We start from the raw sequence: 18,261 nt of genomic DNA, 5'->3' as shown, positions 1-18,261 counted from the left end.
AAGCACTGGTCTGACACACAGACAGACGCTGACCATGACTCACAGCCATCCGCTCCTCTCAGACTGAGCCTCTGCAGCCGCAGTCTAACAAAGTATGTCACAACCACATGCAGCCTCTTCAGTGGGCAGACCAAAACCTTTGGCTGTGAGGAGTCTCAGGAATGTTTGAGCTCGTCTGAATGCTGATACCAAGACTTAAAACAAGATAACAGCTCACTTTAAGGGTTCAGAATCAGACTCAAAAAACTGTATCCTGCTTTTTATTGAGCTGGCTTTTCATGAACCTTCACTTCCTGGTTCATATCTTATCTCTTTACCTGCAGCAGCATGCTCGCAGCCGCTTTGATTTCCTGTAAGGAGCTATAAAATCATGAACTCAGCAATCCACTCACCTCCCTCTGAGAGCTGGATTGTGCATGTGTTTGTTTCTGACTAGTTTTGGAAACAGAACATCAAACTGCTGCGAGTTTGTCAAGCCCTCGTTGGCCCTGCCTTGTGTCTATGTTATCAAAACGTATGACCCCAGACTCATCATTGAATGTCTTTAGAGACATGGTGGCTGGAAATATTCTATCTCAATCGAGAGGTTGGCGGTTCGATCCCAGCTCCTGCAGTCACATGCTGAAGTGTCCTTGGTTATAGTGACCTCAATATCATCCAAAACAACCAAAACTAATGTGTGTCAAATGTTGATACCATCTACCAGTCAGGGTCCGGGAGGCAGACACCCTCTCTACTTTTAAGAGTAGGCTTCAAACTTTCCTTTTTGATAAAGCTTATAGTTAGAGCTGGATCAGGCTTGGACCAGGTCTTAGTTCTGCTGCTATAGGCTTAGACTGACACACTGGGATCCTGTCTTTCCCTCTCTCTCCTCTCTCTGCCTGTCTCTCACTTTACTCTTCCTGTCCCATTAAAGTTACTAACCATAGACCTTTCTGGAGTCCCGAGCTCCCTTGTCTCGTAGGTCCTCTGGATCTCTGCTGTAGATTCCTTTTTTGGGGTCTGTTATTCATCCTTTCTTTCTTCTTTCCTTCTTTCTTTCTTTCTTTTCTTTTTCTTCAATTCTTTCTTCTTTCTTTTTCTTTTTTATTTGTTTTTTGTTTGTTTGTTCTTGTTGGTTTGTTTTTTCTTATTTATCTTTTTATTCTTTAATTTTTCTTCTTCTTATTAATTACTGTTTTTCTTATTTATTTTACTTCTTATTTCTTTCTTCTTTGTTTTTGTTTCTTTGTTCTTTGTTTTTGTTTGTTTTTTTTCATTCTGTCTTTCTTTCCTTTCTTTCTTCTTTTCTTTCCCTTCTGTCTTTCTTTCTTTCTTTCTTCTTTCTTTCCTCTTTCTTTCTTTCTTTCTTTCTTTCCTTTCTTTCTTTCCTGTTTCTTTCTTTCTTTCTCTCTTTCCTTCTTTCTTTCCTTCTTTCCTTCTTTCTTTCTTTGTTTCTTTGTTTGTTTCTTTGTTTCTTTGTTTCTTTCTTTGTTTCTTTCTTTCATTCTTTCTGTCTTTCTTTCCTGTTTTCTTTCTTTGTTTCTTTCTTTCCCTTCTTTCTTTCTTTCTTTCTTTCTTTCTTTGTTTCTTTGTTTCTTTGTTTCTTTCTTTGTTTCTTTCTTTCATTCTTTCTGTCTTTCTTTCTGTCTTTCTTTCCTGTGTTTTCTTTCTTTCTTTCTTTCTTTCTTTCCTGTGTTCCCTTCTTTCTTTCTTTCTTTCTTGTGTTTCTTTCTTTCTTTCCTGTGTTTTCTTTCTTTCTTTCTTTCTTTCTTTCTTTCTTTCTTTCTTTCTTTCTTTCTTTCTTTCTTTCCTGTGTTTCTTTCTTTCTTTCCTGTGTTTTCTTTCTTTCTTTCTTTCTTTCTTTCTTTCTTTCTTTCTTTCTTTCTTTCTTTCTTTCATTACTTTCTTTTCTTTCTGGTGGTAGACCTGCTCTGTTTGTAAAAGCGTCTTGAGATAATGTTTGTTGTTTATTTGGCGCTTTACAAATAAAGATTGATTGACTGATTGATTGATATTTCTTATGTTTTACAGCTTAAACAGCCTGGGGTCAAATTGTTTTACAGGAAATTGGAACATATCAACATTTTAATTTGATGTTTTTCCCAGTTGTCCCTATTAAATGAGGAAAGGTCATGAAATACGAATCCAAAAAACTGATGTTAGTCCTTAATTTAGAGGCGTTAAACATTGAATCGGGTCCAATTGACCCCGAGGATAACAGGAGAGTTAAAGACAGAAACCAAAAGCAGCAGAACTTGTTGAATTCAGAAAACTAAACCCAAACATCTGTGACTCACCAGCACTCTGTTCTCCACTTTGTCACCTTTGACCTCCAGCTGGACTTTCCGCCTCAGGGTCAGCTTCACCCTCCGGCCCACCGCCTCCCGCACGCTCTCTGAAAACGGAGAGGGGAACAAGGTTACAGGACACCTGATGGTTAAGGGGAACCACAGCTGGATGGATCAGATTACAACACATCAGACACAAAAGAGAGAATAGACCACTTCAGGCCGGTTGAGCTTGAGCCAGATTCAAACCTGGTCAGAGAAACTATCACATGAGGAGTTTACATTCATTTCTCTCTTTCTTTCACTGAGAAGAAGATCTGAGGAGGCTGTTTATTTTCCACATTTTCAGAGCGGTGGGAAAACCCAGAGTCAGACGGAGGGAGAGGAAGAGGAGGAGGGGGGGGGGGACGTTATGAAGATTAAGTAACAGACGGGGAGGGAGGTGAAGCGAGGGTAAAACACAGCAACAAACTGTGAGAGTTTATGCATGGTGAGGAGAGTTTGGGCCCGCCTTCATGACATCATGGCGTCCTCCTCCTCCTCTTCCTCCTCCTCCTCCTCTCCGTGCACAGACACATGATGAGGTCATGAGGACGATGAAAACATTACAGCAGCGTGCCGGCTGATCAGAAACACATGGACTGCTCCCTCCGTCCAGCTCGCTCACACACAAACACAAGCTTATTACTTCACTGCAATATCCCATGACATGTTAACTCTGAGTCAAAGTGTTTCTACTCTTCTATGACCGACTGCTCCGACGCTTTTCATGCTCTGACTCAGTTAAATATTCAAAATCCAACCAGGTAGTGAGGATTTCCCAAAACAACTAAAGGCGTTTTTTGACCACAGGAACTTTACCCCTGAACTAAGTGCGTTTCAACCAGAGGAACCAGGGTCTAAATTTAGTTCAGGGGTAGATAATCTCAACCTAAAAAAACCCTGCTAGGGGGGGTAGTACTTTTCAAAGGTCCCGGGGCTTTCAGGGGGCGGGGCCTGCAATCCTGAACGTGTCTGATTGGTAGATTAACCGCAGTGTTTTTATTCTGCCCTCCGTCCACAATAACATCACACACATCTGTGATTCTCTTGATTTCTCTTTCTTTCATTAGTTTTTATTTGTTCTATCTTTTTTGTATGTGTGTGTACTTTTCAAAAGAAGAATCTGTGATTCTCTTGATTTAGCAGCTTGTAACAGTAGTCTTCTCTCAGCCCACCGTGAATGCGTCTCTCCTCCCGGTGTTCCGGTTTTAAAAGTGACCCTGTAAACTGGAGACCTTCAGCTGAAAGTGTCAGTGTTTGTGTTGATTGATTCATTGCTTTTTCCATGTTTTTCACAACATTTTCACTTTTCTTCATGTTTTTCTGCTTTTGGAGCACAATTTCAAGTTTGAGGAAAATTTATTTTTTCGACACGGTCAACTTTTTTGTCAAATTTTTTTTGTCAATTTTTTTTTGTTCAAAATTTTTTTTGTTCAAAATTTTTTTTGTTCAAAATTTTTTTGTTCAAAATTTTTTTGTTCAAAATTTTTTTGTTCAAACATTTTTTGTTCAAAATTTTTTGTTCAAAATTTTTTGGTTCAAAATTGTTATGTTCAAAAAAAAATTTTTCAACTTTTTTTTTCATTTATTTATTTTTTTTTTTTTTCCAATTTTTTCCAAAAACCATTCACAGTTATTGTTTTTTTCATCTGTGATTCACTTGATTTCTCTTTCTTTCATTAGTTTTTATTTGTTCTATCTTTTTTGTATGTGTGTGTACTTTTCAAAAGAAGAAGCTGTGATTCTCTTGATTTAGCAGCTTGTAACAGTAGTCTTCTCTCAGCCCACCGTGAATGCGTCTCTCCTCCCGGTGTTCCGGTTTTAAAAGTGACCCTGTAAACTGGAGACCTTCAGCTGAACGTGTCAGTGTTTGTGTTGATTCATTCATTGCTTTTTCCATGTTTTTCACAACATTTTCACTTTTTTTCATGTTTTTCTGCATTTGGAGCAAAATTTCAAGTTTGAGGAAAATTCATTTTTTCAACAGGGTCAACTTTTTTGTCAATTTTTTTTTGTCAATTTTTTTTGGTCAATTTTTTTTTGTCAATTTTTTTTTGTCATTTTTTTTTTGTTCAAAATGTTTTCGTTCAAAAAAATTTTGTTAAAATTTTTTTTGTTCAAAATATTTATCTTCAAAGTTTTTTTTTCAACTTTTTTTTTCATTGTTTTTTTTTTTTGTTTTTTTTTTTACAATTTTTTCCAAAAACCATTCACAGTTATTGTTTTTTTTCATCTGTGATTCACTTGATTTCTCTTTCTTTCATTAGTTTTTATTTGTTCTATCTTTTTTGTATGTGTGTGTACTTTTCAAAAGAAGAAGCTGTGATTCTCTTGATTTAGCAGCTTGTAACAGTAGTCTTCTCTCAGCCCACCGTGAATGCGTCTCTCCTCCCGGTGTTCCGGTTTTAAAAGTGACCCTGTAAACTGGAGACCTTCAGCTGAACGTGTCAGTGTTTGTGTTGATTCATTCATTGCTTTTTCCATGTTTTTCACAACATTTTCACTTTTTTTCATGTTTTTCTGCATTTGGAGCAAAATTTCAAGTTTGAGGAAAATTCATTTTTTCAACAGGGTCAACTTTTTTGTCAATTTTTTTTTGTCAATTTTTTTTGGTCAATTTTTTTTTGTCAATTTTTTTTTGTCATTTTTTTTTTTGTTCAAAATGTTTTCGTTCAAAAAAATTTTGTTAAAATTTTTTTTGTTCAAAATATTTATCTTCAAAGTTTTTTTTTCAACTTTTTTTTTCATTGTTTTTTTTTTTGTTTTTTTTTTACAATTTTTTCCAAAAACCATTCACAGTTATTGTTTTTTTCATCTGTGATTCTCTTGATTTCTCTTTCTTTCATTAGTTTTTATTTGTTCTATCTTTTTTGTATGTGTGTGTACTTTTCAAAAGAAGAAGCTGTGATTCTCTTGATTTAGCAGCTTGTAACAGTAGTCTTCTCTCAGCCCACCGTGAATGCGTCTCTCCTCCCGGTGTTCCGGTTTTAAAAGTGACCCTGTAAACTGGAGACCTTCAGCTGAAAGTGTCAGTGTTTGTGTTGATTCATTCATTGCTTTTTCCATGTTTTTCACAACATTTTCACTTTTCTTCATGTTTTTCAGCTTTTGGAGCACAATTTCAAGTTTGAGGAAAATTTCTTTTTTCGACAGGGTCAACTTTTTGGTCAATTTTTTTTTGTCAAAATTTTTTTTTTTCAAAAATCTTTTTTTCAAAATTGATTTCAAAAAAAATTTTGTCAAAAAAAAAAGTCATAACATTTTTTTGTCAATTTTTTTTTTCAAAAGTCTTTAGTCAAATATTTTTTCAAAATTTTTTGTTCAAATTTCTTTTTCAAAATTTTTTTTTTCAAATTTTTTTTCATTTTGTTTCAATTTTTTCCAAAAACCATTCACCGTCATTGTTTTCTTCATCTGTGATTCTCTTGATTTCTCTTTCTTTCATTAGTTTTTATTTGTTCTATCTTTTTTGTACGTGTGTGTACTTTTCAAAAGAAGAAGCTGTGATTCTCTTGATTTAGCAGCTTGTAACAGTAGTCTTCTCTCAGCCCACCGTGAATGCATCTCTCCTCCCGGTGTTCCGGTTTTAAAAGTGACCCTGTAAAGTGGGGACCTTCAGCTGAAAGTGTCAGTGTTTGTGTTGATTCATTCATTGCTTTTTCCATGTTTTTCACTGCAGGCACAACATTTTCACTTTTTTCATGTTTTTCTGCTTTTGGAGCACAATTTCAAGTTTGAGGAAAATATAATTTTTTCGACAGGGTCAACTTTTTTGTCAATTTTTTTTTTTTTTCAAATTTTTTTATTGAAAAAAATCATTTCAAAAAAGAAAGTTGTCAAAAAAAAAAAATTGTCAAAAAAATTCTTTTTCAAAATTCTTTTTCAAAATTCTTTTTCAAAATTCTTTTTCATATTTTTTTTTCAAATTTTTTCAAAATTTTTCATTTAAATTTTTTATTCAAATTGTTTTTTTCAAATTATTATTTTTTTTTCAATTTTTTCCAAAACCATTCACCGTTATTGTTTTTTTCATCTGTGATTCTCTTGATTTCTCTTTCTGTCATTAGTTTTTATTTGTTCTATCTTTTTTGTATGTGTGTGTACTTTTCAAAAGAAGAAGCTGTGATTCTCTTGATTTAGCAGCTTGTAACAGTAGTCTTCTCTCAGCCCACCATGAATGCATCTCTCCTCCCGGTGTTCCGGTTTTAAAAGTGACCCTGTAAACTGGAGACCTTCAGCTGAACGTGTCAGTGTTTGTGGAGTTTACACAGCTGTTGAAACACAGAGGGAGTTCCTGGGAATGCAAACTAGTTTAGTTTTTATTAAGATTTCAAAATATCCTCATCAGATATTTAATGATGGTCTAAAGACGTTTATGAGGGATGCATCCGGCTGAGAGTCTCCAGTTAACAGGGTCGCTGTTTAAACCAAAACACCGGCCGATCTCTGCGATCACGGCTTTTTGAGTTCAAAAGGATTTTAAAGCCGTGTTGAAACGTCTTTGCTACTCGCGCTTATCTCCTCTCACGTGTTGATTCAGTGAATCCATCTGTGATGAAATATAGCACCATCTAAAACAGCGCCAGCTGAATCTCTTCATGCTAACAGGCTAACTGTTGTGTTGCTCATAATGATACCTGCCTGTCCGTCTGCTTCTATGGTGTCATCTGTGATCCACCTACTTTTGCTCTCCATACTGACAGTTTGTGAAAGCTCATATCACAAAGCCTGCTCATACATGATTGGTCAACACAACTCAAGACTGCAAACCAAACTAGAACACTTCTCACACTGCAGCTGAGCCCCCCTTGAGTACAAGTTCTCCTTTTGATGTAGAATCTATGAACAGATACGATCTGGCTCTTTTCAAATCCTCAATCACATATTTCAATGCTCGTGTGAGGAACTTCAAGTTTGTGTCCTCGTAGACAAAGCCTCATGTCTCTGCTTATCATGTTAATGTGTGGGAAGTGTTTTCAGATGAACAATGTCACCCTCTTCCCTTTCTAACTGTTAAACGTAGCATACATGACGAGAGTTTGCCGTGGAAAACGTAAACAAAGCCTGTTTAAAGCTCCTGTAAGGAGTTTTTAGCTGGTTATGAAACAGACTGAAATGAATAATGTTGCCTCCTCATGACCCAAATAAAGCAAATATGTGCATAGGTGTCAAAGAACCCAACTTACACATGTAGAGGACAAAATCAGCAAAGACCACATTGTCCACGGGGGGCGCCAAAGTTGACACAAACAGAGAGATTCTCACAGGAGCTTTAAGATGGTGAAATCTCTTGTTCTGACAACAACCTGGCTGCAGCTAACCCCAAACATATAGACTTTTTCTAATATAACAACCTTAGACCGCATCAGTCTGGAATCCAGCACCTCTGCTAGGAATCTTGGAGTCCCATTTGACCTCATAGTGTCCTATCACCCCTCTAGAACGCTACGCTCCCAACATGCAGGCCTGCTCATCGTACCTAAAGTCTCTAAAAGTAGTATGGGAGGTAGAGCCTTCAGTTATCAGGCCCCCTCTCCTTTGGAATCATCTACCAGTCAGGGTCCGGGAGGCAGACACCCTCTCTACTTTTAAGAGCAGGCTTCAAACTTTACTTTTCGATAAAGCTTATAGTTAGAGCTGGATCAGGCTTGGACCAGGACTTAGTTATGCTGCTATAGGCTTAGACTGACACACTGGGATCCTGTCTTTCCCTCTCTCTCCTCTCTGCCTGTCTCTCACTTTAACTCTTCCTGTCCCATTAAAGTTACTAACCATAGACCTTTCTGGAGTCCCTGAGCTCCCTTGTCTCGTAGGTTCCTCTGGATCTCTGCTGTAGATTCCTTTTTTGGGGTCTGTTATTCATCCTTTCTTTCTTTCTTTCTTTCTTTCTTTCTTTCTTTCTTTCTTTCTTTAATTCCTGATTTCTTTCTTTCTTTCTTTCTTTCTTTCTTTCTTTCTTTCTTTCTTTCTTTCTTTCTTTCTTTCCTGTTTTCTTTCTTTCATGTGTTTTCTTTCTTTCTTACTTTCTTTCTCTGTCTTCTTTTCATATCCCGTCCTTTCCTTCTGTCATTCTTTCACCATTTATTCTCCTCTTTTTCTTTCTTCTGGTCTCCCTCTCTTCTCTCTTTTCTTAGACCTTTCTGGAGTCCCTGAGCTCCCTTGTCTCGTAGGTTCCTCTGGATCTCTGCTGCTGTGGACGTGCCAGACTCCAGCTGCTACAACTACTACTATCCGTCTCCCCACTATCATCTCTCTCTCTCTCTTCATCTCCCTCTATCCCTCTCTCCAACACGGTCTCAGCAGATGTGTGTCTAACATGAGTCTGGTCCTGCTGGAGGTTTCTGCCTGTTAAAGGAAGTTTGTCCTTGCCACTGTAACTTGCTAAATGCTGCAAAGTGCTCTGCTCATGGTGGATTAAGATGAGATCAGACTGAGTCCTGTCTCAGATAAAAAGTAAAGACAGAACTTTAAATCTGAGTTGTATTTAATTGCTGATATGTTTGTTAGCTAGTTGGCTAATGCTTTAAGCTTCTAAAAGACTTCCTAATTTCTTCCTAGTTTCCAAATGCGTCTGATGAGCAGCATCAGGTCGGCCTGTCCCATTACGACCAACAGCAGGAGCTGGCAACAAAAAGCCCCATTCATCAAGCAGACCAGTGACACACAACACGACGGACAGACACCGTAACAGAGAGCACGGGGTTCTGAGTCAGCCTGAAACCCCCTGCACTGGACACACGTTTGATTTGTAGTGAATGTCCAGTATTGATTACCTTTTATGTAACCGGGGGGAAAACCTAAGTGAGATTAAAGTTTCTGCTTTAAGCAAATACAGGAACAGAGACTATGATGCACTTTTAGCAGCTTCTGTAGTTTGGGGTTGCATTTTTATTCAATCTCACGTTGGTTCTTGTCCTGATGTTTGGTTCTGTGACGTTTCTCATTAAAGCTCCTGTAAGGGATTTTTAACCGGACTGAAATTAAAACAGAAACCTCTTCATGACCTACATATTCAAACACAAACATCATAAAGTTAAAGCTACTGTGTGGAACTTTTGATACATATCGGTTTTGGCGCCCCCTGTGGACAAAGTGATTCCTCTTATCTCTCATGCAAAAGTCTTCAACAAAAACCTCATCCTGCTGTCTTTTTATCAGATTTATCCCTCAATGTGATTATTTGCCATGAAAACGAGATGTTAATCACCTACCCCCCTCAGAGCGGTTTCAGGCATTAAAAATGACAACAAAGAAGGTATCAGTGTAGTGGTTCATGGTCTTGTTTGCTTTTGAAGGTCACAAAGAGGCATTAGAGACAGTTTCAGTCTGTTTCTCAGCTGGTTAAAAACTCCTCACAGTGCCTTTAAGTTTCTTAGATAGTTATTTTAATGCTTGAATCTGCTTCTGTTTGTAGGGGTAGGTGTCAGACGACATTACAGCAAGCTTCCTTTACTTCTTCAAACTCAAGAAGTAAGTGCTGGAAATACAATGCCGCCGAGTGGACCAATCACAGGGCTTGTGGTCTGCGTTGTAGCTATGTGTGTAGGCATGGGAGCTACGTGGACCCCTGGTATAGGCCACGCCGTCGATTTGACACAGAAGTATAAATCAGCCTTTAATCAGAAATTTGGCTTGTTGAAAACCTTGTGTAAAGTTAGCTCCTTTTATTTTTCTGTTTGTTTGTTTTTGTTAGTATTATTCTAATTTTTTTATTTATTTTTTTCCTTTATTTTTATTTATTCATATATATATATAATTTCTGTTTTTGTGTATTTTTTGTTTTTCTGTGAAGCCCTTTGTAACTTTGTTTAGAAAAGTGCTATAAAATAAAGATTATTGTTATCATTAAATACATTTTTTTTTAACTTTTACATTGATTTCTTTTATAAATAAACCTATTTATTTTATTGCATTTCGACTTTTTTCCTTCTTTATTTTAAATTATCTTTTTTTCTTTCATATATATTTTTTTTTTCTTTGTTTATTTTTTTGTTTCTCTGTGAAGCCCTTTGTAAATTTGTTTAGAAAAGTGCTATAATTATAAAGATTATTAGTTTTATCATTATATATATATTTTTTTTAACCTTTTGCATTAATCTATTGTTTTAAAGATAAACCTATATATTTTATTGTATTTCCACTTTTTTCCTTATTTATTTTAAATTATCATTTATTATTGTTTTTTTCCTTTACTTTATTTTTATTTCTATATATAAATATTTTTTGCTTTGTTTATTTTTGTGTATTTTTTGTTTTTCTGTGAAGCCGTTTGTAACTTTTTTTTAGAAAAGTGCTATAAAAATAAAGATTATTAGTTTTATCATTATATATATATTTTTTTTTAACCTTTTGCATTGATTTATTCTTTTATATATAAACCTGTTTATTTTTATTGTATTTACCCCTTTTTTCCTTCTTTATTTTAAATGATCATTTATTATTGTTTTTTTTCCTTTATTTTATTTTATTTTTATTTTTTTGATTTGTTAATTTTTGTGCATTTTTTTTTCTTTCTGTGAAGCCCTTTGTAAATTTGTTTAGAAAATAAAGATTATAAGTTTTATCATTATATATATATTTTTTAACTTTTGCATTAATTCATTTTTGCAATAAAAACCTATTTATTTTTATTGTATTTCCACTTTTTTTCCTTCTTAATTTTAAATGATCATTTGTTCTTGTTTTTTTTTCCTTTACTTTATTTTTATTTCTATATATAAATATTTTTTGCTTTGTTTATTTTTGTGTATTTTTTTTTCTTCTGTGAAGCCCTTTATAACTTATAACTTAAAACTTCACTTGCCTGAATTGTACATTGTGTACATTTATTTTCTGTATATAACATGTAAAAATTCAGATAAACTGATCTTTGGAAAACACTTTGTCCACAGGGGGCGCCAAAATCAACACAAACATAAAAGTCCTCACAGGAGCTTTAAATAAACAGACATCATAAGTCAGTGTTGTTAAATCTAAGCTTAGCTTGGAGAGATCACTGCAGGGTTTCCTCTAAGTCAACAGTGTGGACTACTCTCTCCTGCACTGATTTATAGCTTCTTTTTTCTCCCTCTCTTTCTCCCTGACACTCTGTCAGTCTGTGCTGATAATATCTCAGGATCCAAAGGAATTTCACAGGACACACCCCTCTCCCAAAGCTTTCCCTCTCCCCCACTTCAGATAAGGAAGTGGCAGAGCAAAACTCTCAGGTAGCCAACTTGAGCCCTCGAGGCATGAAAAACACTCCTGAGTGGAAAAACAGCAACAAAAGTGGGAGAAGATGTGAATTAAAGTGAGAGTTAATGTGAGGATGAGTGCATAAAAACTACTTTTTAAGCATATTATGGAAGAAAAAGGCAGAAAAAGGCAGGAAATGTGAATTTAAGTGAAAGTTAAAGGGTAGATTAGTGGTTTGTCCACACTTTTATGTGTATTTTAAACCCCAATTTGTATCTGCTAATGGAATACTCCCTTAACTTTACTGTAAACTTATATTCCCTGTGAGTTTGTGATAACATAATCAGCATTTTAATGTCCTATGATGACACCTATATGATAAAATCTATCCTTAATGTGAGTTTTCACTGATTTTTTAAAAACACTGAAGAAATAACTTTACCAGAGATTTAAAACAAACATTCAACTTCTTAAATTTGTCACTTTTTAAATAAATAAAAGTGTTTATGTTGAGAAAAGTTCAGTTTTCCTACCGAGCAAGTCGTTGGGAATATCTGTTTTTTCCTCCGACATTTCTTCCTCCGGCCGGGGTGAACACAGGAGAAGAGTCCGGCGGAGGGAGCACCAGATGCGGGTAAATCCGAGAGGGAGAGCCGCTGGAGGGTGGAGGAACCGAGGGGAAGACCCGTCAAGGTGTAGTCCTGTTTTCTTCTGTGAAGGCTGGTCACCTGTTGACACCCTGCTTACCTAACTGTTACAGTCTGCATCCATTCCTCCTTACTACATGTCTCTACACACAAAAACACACAACACACACACACACACACACATACACACACCGCGTCTTCTAATGTGTGTGCGCTCAACTAAATGACAGGAAGGGGTCAGACTTGGATTAGAAGTGGTTCAAAGTGAGACATGGACCCTGAAGTGAAGGGAGTCAGTGTGTGAACGACAACAAGCACATTTCTTCACTCAGTCACACACACTAGCACACACACACAAACACGCGCACACACACACACAAACACACGCACACACATTTCAGGTCCCTCCTCCATCAAGTCAGAGCAACAAAAAAAGAAAAGATTTTTCCTGCTGCTGCAAAATAAAAGAACAGCGACACCAAGTGGTCATTTACATATACTGCAGCTAAACATGTTCATATTTAAGTTGTCATATTGCAACAGGTTAGTGGCATGACTCTGTAGTGGAAGTCACTGCATTAAAACAGACATGACTCTATAGTGGAAGTCACTGCATTAAAACAGACATGACTCTGTAGTGGAAGTCACTGCATTAAAAACAGACATGACTCTGTAGTGGAAGTCACTGCATTAAAAACAGACATGACTCTGTAGTGGAAGTCACCGCATTATAAACAGACATGACTCTGTAGTGGAAGTCACTGCATTATAAACAGACATGACTCTGTAGTGGAAGTCACTGCATTAAAACCAGACATGACTCTGTAGTGGAAGTCACTGCATTAAAAACAGACTTGACTCTGTAGTGGAAGTCACTGCATTAAACACAGACATGACTCTGTAGTGGAAGTCACTGCATTAAAAGCAGACATGACTCTGTAGTGGAAGTCACTGCATTAAAAGCAGACATGACTCTGTAGTGGAAGTCACTGCATTAAAAGCAGACATGACTCTGTAGTGGAAGTCACTGCATTAAAAGCAGACATGACTCTGTAGTGGAAGTCACTGCATTAAAAGCAGACATGACTCTTCTACATGTGCATTTAAAACTATACGTGGAGATTTGTTTGAAGATAAATGAGATGTCATTTCCTCCTGAGCGTGAAGCAACGATATTTTGTGATGTGTTTATCTTTGCACTAAGGCTTATTAATGTCTGTTTCTTGTTTCTCCGGACTGTTTTCAGAAAGTCCTGGTCCTTTTTATCCTCCTCCTGCTGCTGGTTTCTGGAGTTCAGACTCCTCACCTCACCTGGAGAGATAAGGACGCGCGCAGCTCCGTGCGCCATGACCCGGACTCAACCTCAACCTCTGTGGAAGAGAGCGTCATCCCTCCTGGACCCCTACGGACCCGGACTTCAGGCTGCGAGAGAGAGGTAGGATTATATACGCTGTTGAACCTGTTTTGCAGTTTGAGACTACATTTGTTTTTTTGAGAGTTATAGTGAATGTCCGTGCGTTTACTGTAAGATATGAGATATCCAAAAATCAATGCAGGAAACATGATTTCTCCAGACTCTGATGTCAGACAATGTGCAGTGGGAGGGTTATGACCTCGTTAAGTAAATGAAAATGATCCTGTAGCCTGGGTCTAGATCAGCTCTGGCAGAATGACTCTGAGACTGAACCTGCATCCTGAGTCTCCCCCTGCTGAGCCACACTGCTCCACCACATTCATCAGAACTTTGAAAATCAGTTTCTGTCTTTTATTCGAACAAAGCGTTCAAACTGAATCCCTGAAGAGCTTTTCTTTGACACTTTTTTTCCTGCTCTTTTCTTATTCTGTCCCACTCTGACACTTACCTACTTAGGTAGGCTAACTCCTGAGTCAGTGTCTACACATTTATGTCAACAAAATGTTCAAACATATGTGTCATAAAGTGTGAACCTGGTGCCTGAAAAGGGGAGACCACAACTTAAGGGTTTCAGCACCAGGAGGAAAGATTTAACTCCAAGCTTCATTTAAAGAAATGAAACCCTGGAAAATGTTCAACTTCAAGTAAATAAAAACAAGAGACACAAAGAGGGATGGAGACCCCGGCTGTAATGAGCAGAAGAGGGACAGGTGAACTGGACCCTTCGCTCCCAGCTCCTCCTCCTAATCCAACAAGAACCCAAAACCTAAACCTTTGGAATAAAAAATACTGATAACTTGACTGTCAGTAGTCTCCAGCCCAAACTAACGCAACAAACTAACATGACAAAACCTCAGAATCTAAAAATGCACCCGTGTAGATGATCCTGTCCATGCACTCCTCTATGGCCGACAGCGTCCCAGAACCGGTCCAGACCCGGCCACCAGGGGCGCTCAGGAAGTGCGGGGGCGATTGTACATGATGAGTGGCTGTTGATGTGAGGAGCATACTGTGTGAGAACACAAGAAGAGCAGAAGACAAGAAGAAGCTGAGTGTTTCACAATAAGATCTGTGTGCTAATCTGTAAACCGCCGTCCGGTCCTGACTCACTCTGACATCCAATGTTGTGAAATGAAAGCTGCACCAAGAGCATGGATGAGAAGTCCTGAGTTGAACATAAGATCATCACAGATGGTGGAAGTTCTTTTTTGTTTACAGTACATGGTACTCTTTTGTTTGTCTTCCCTTTGTTTCTAACTGATCAATGTTTTTCTTTTTAACACAGGATGAAGAAGTTCACTCTGAAGAAGTCCTCCAGCTGTCCACGAGGCCGCAGCGTCAACAGGGACAACAAGAAACACTGCAATGGAAATAAACACCTGATCTTCAGAGTGCTATGAACAGTGTTGGACGGTAACAAAGTAAATGTACTTAAGTACATGTTTTGAGTATCTGCACTTTATTTGAGTATTATTCTTTGGGGAACTCCTGTATTTAAAGACAAATATCATCCTTTTGACTCCTCTACATTTCTATCAGTGCTCTAGTTATTTAATACTTTATCTTTGAAGTCAGCTGATGAATCCTCTTGTCTGGAATCAGATCCCAAAGACTGTAAACTGTTGTTGTCCTTGTGTTTGGTTTGTCTCAGTGGTGTAGCCGTACCTTTGTTGAGCGTAGATTCTTCAGATCAGTGCGTTCATGTAGTCGTGATGATGGCTCTGACTGAGAAGGATGATGATTCTCTACCTGAGCACCACAGCCATATTTTAAACCCACGTTTGAGGTACAGATATGAAATCATGTTTTCTAGAGAAACAGAAGGGAGCAGAATGTTCACCCATGCACTCTTGACTGACCTCATGCTTTGTGAAAATACATTTAGAGATATTTTAAAAAGTTCTTTGAATACTTCAGTATTTTTAAAAGCAAGAACTCCAGGACTTTAACTCAAGTCAGAATCTGACTGAACAACCTTCACTTGTATTGGAGTGATGTTTGACCAGGAGGATCTATACTCTGACTTCAGTGATGAAGTACTTTGTTCACCACTGACTATGACTGTTCAAATCAACACAAACACTTTGGTGCACTTTGTTTACAAGGCAGACATCTGGTGTTACACTCAGGGGAGAGAGTGATGTTATGCTTGGCTTTGTGTTTGTGCAACAGAAACGGAGGCTGTGTGAGAACTATTTGTGTCCTTAATAATGATGTAATGAGATCACTGTCCACGTTAACACAAAGTGAATTTGTGAAAGTATTTAAAATGCTTGTCTGTCTTTATTATTACTATTTATTTTTTTACTGCACAGCTGTGCAAAAACATTTTGTAAAACTTTAATTCAAATAAATATTTAAAACTTGAAGAGCTTTTCTGTTGTTTCATGTCATGTGTTGGTATGTCAGAGGTCTTCAATTAACCCTCCTGTTATGATCGTTCCTTAGGGACAGCAGTAATGTTCCTGGGTCAACTTGACCCGGGTCATATTATGAGCAATACACATGTATACAAATGTAAGGCCTTTGGGGTCTAAAAGGTGGAGTGGAGGTGTAAAACTCCACAGCCACCCACAAGCTCTAGTACAAATAAGGAACAGGCCCAAACAAACGGTGTAGTCACTTGGCAGGGGGAAAAACCTAAAATTACTTCATTTTCAATGTGCATGAACGCAGCTTAAAACAGGTGCAACCCAAATATTTTAACATTATTAAGAAGAAGAATAATTCATTTTATTTAAAGGCGCCTTTCTGGACACCCAAGGTCACCTTACAACATAGCAATTATAAAAGCAACACACAACAGTGAATAAATACAGACATTAGAATAAAGATGCAATACTAGAAGGATGAAAAGGGGGGAGGTGAAGTCATTCCAGTCCCAAGAAGACGGGTTAGAGTGCGTACGCTTGGTGGAAAAAGGTGAGTTTTGAGGCGGGATTTGAAGGTGCTGGGAGAGGTGGAATTTTGTACATCCAGGGGGAGAGAGTTCTGCTTGACCATGGTGGTCAAGCAAGCAGGGAGAGTGAGTTGGGTGGAAGAGGAGGACCTGAGACTACGGGTGGGTATTTTTGTATGGAGGAGGTCAATGAGGTACATATTAAAGGTGACATATCACGCTTTTTTCATCAACATATATTGGTCTAAGAGGTCCCCAAAACATGTCTTTAAAGTTTATGCTCAAAAAAACACTTTGAAATCAGATTCTGGTCTGCCTGAAGAACCCCTTTTTTTTAGCCCTGCTCAGAACAGGCTGTTTTCTGTGTCTGTGCCTTTAAATGAGAATGAGCTCTCTGACCACGCCCCCTCAGGAAGTGGGTGTGGCCTCGGCTGTCCAGCACGTTGATCTAATGTTTACATGTTGGCTGAATATACACGGCTGCTCACAGACCCGCGTTACTTCAACCCTCTGAATCTGATCCTGAATCTGACGGAGAGGCGCCTGCAGCAGGACCTTTCTGAACCATTGGTCACAGATTTAGTGTTTCTTGTTGTTTTATTTGTCAGTATGTCGACGCATGTCTTGGGACACAGCTACCAACATGTAGCTATGTGGCTATGCTAACTAGCGCTAGCACTTTTCCATGAAAACTAAAAATCTTCCACTAGATCTTCAAATCTGCAGACGTGGGGAGTAAAACCGACCTTTGTGTTTATTAAGACAGCCTACAACTAGCATGCCTCCCTCCTAAGCTCCTTGTTAGCACACATGTGTGCAGGGAATGAAAAACGGAGGAGGGGTTGAGTTGTATTTTATACAGTCTATGGGCTGAACAAGCTCCGAGCTCTGACTTCCTGTTACAGACCGGATGGCGTTGTGACGTATGAAAAACACTGAAAACTGAAACGGCTGGTTTCAGCACACATTTACAGAAAGGTGGAGAAATCAGAACAGGGGCAGAATGGATTCTTTTACTTTTCAGGGGGTTTGTAGACAGGGACACAGATTTCAGGTAGAGAACCATTAAAAAGTCAATTTTGCATGATATGTCACCTTTAATATAACATTATAGTCATTATGGCCTCTAGAAATGTGTATTTTTTGGGAGGTGGGGTCGTGCACTATAGGCCCCTGTGGCACAGCCTAAGCTTTTGCCCTTAATGGCATTTTTCCCCTTACATTACTTTTACTTTTATACTTGAAGTAGTTTTGAAACCAGGACTTTTACACTTTGACTTGAGTAAAAAGAGTTGAGTTGATACTTCAACTTCTACAGAAGTCTTTTTAAACCCTAGTATCTATACTTCTGAGTAATGAATGTGAATCCTTTTGACACCTCTGGGAGGCAGGTTTAATTACAAAAACTCAGACCGTCTGATAGTGTGTGATCAGACTCATGTGGACCACTAATTAAGGACTGGGTGGGATTATTTCACATTTTGTGAGTGAGTTAAAACTCCAGACACCCTTGTGTGTGTGTGTATGTGCTTCAGCTACTAGATGGCAGCAGATCACCTTCAGTGCCAGTATGAGCCTCTGACACAGACAGAGCTGACTTTGCATCAAACATGAGGTCTCTCTGGACCCCTTTATGTGCACTCTGTGTATGTCTGTTTCCACAGCGCTCAGCACACAGGCCTGTTTTACATTCATGTGTTTTTATGGAGGAAGAAGCTGAGAAATATTAAAGCCTGCTTTTATTTGACTGCATGCACTTTTCAGTATTCTCAAAGAAGCTGTGTTGAATTCATTTTTTACCTTTGATGCCTGACT

The 18,261-nt window shown here is 37.9% G+C and overlaps 1 protein-coding gene across 1 annotated transcript in view; it reads right to left on the bottom strand.

Annotated features, from left to right (window-relative positions):
* Window positions 1-12,681, bottom strand: part of LOC117809659 (F-actin-uncapping protein LRRC16A) — a gene marked incomplete at its 3' end in the record, with an annotated part of 31,172 nt that extends 18,491 nt beyond the window's left edge. The window contains exons 1-2 of the mRNA XM_034679109.1: window positions 12,020-12,681; window positions 2,280-2,377 (exon numbers count right to left, since the gene is read on the bottom strand). Of these exons, the coding sequence (XP_034535000.1) occupies window positions 2,280-2,377; window positions 12,020-12,059 (138 nt within the window). The remainder of the gene's footprint in view (window positions 1-2,279; window positions 2,378-12,019) is intronic.
* Between the last annotated feature and the right edge of the window lie 5,580 nt (window positions 12,682-18,261).

This window comes from Notolabrus celidotus, unplaced genomic scaffold, assembly GCF_009762535.1.
Source record: "Notolabrus celidotus isolate fNotCel1 unplaced genomic scaffold, fNotCel1.pri scaffold_325_arrow_ctg1, whole genome shotgun sequence".
NCBI lineage: Eukaryota > Metazoa > Chordata > Actinopteri > Labriformes > Labridae > Notolabrus > Notolabrus celidotus.
The sequence above is the reverse complement of the archived record's forward strand: the minus strand, read 5'-3'. Positions and strand labels throughout refer to the sequence as shown.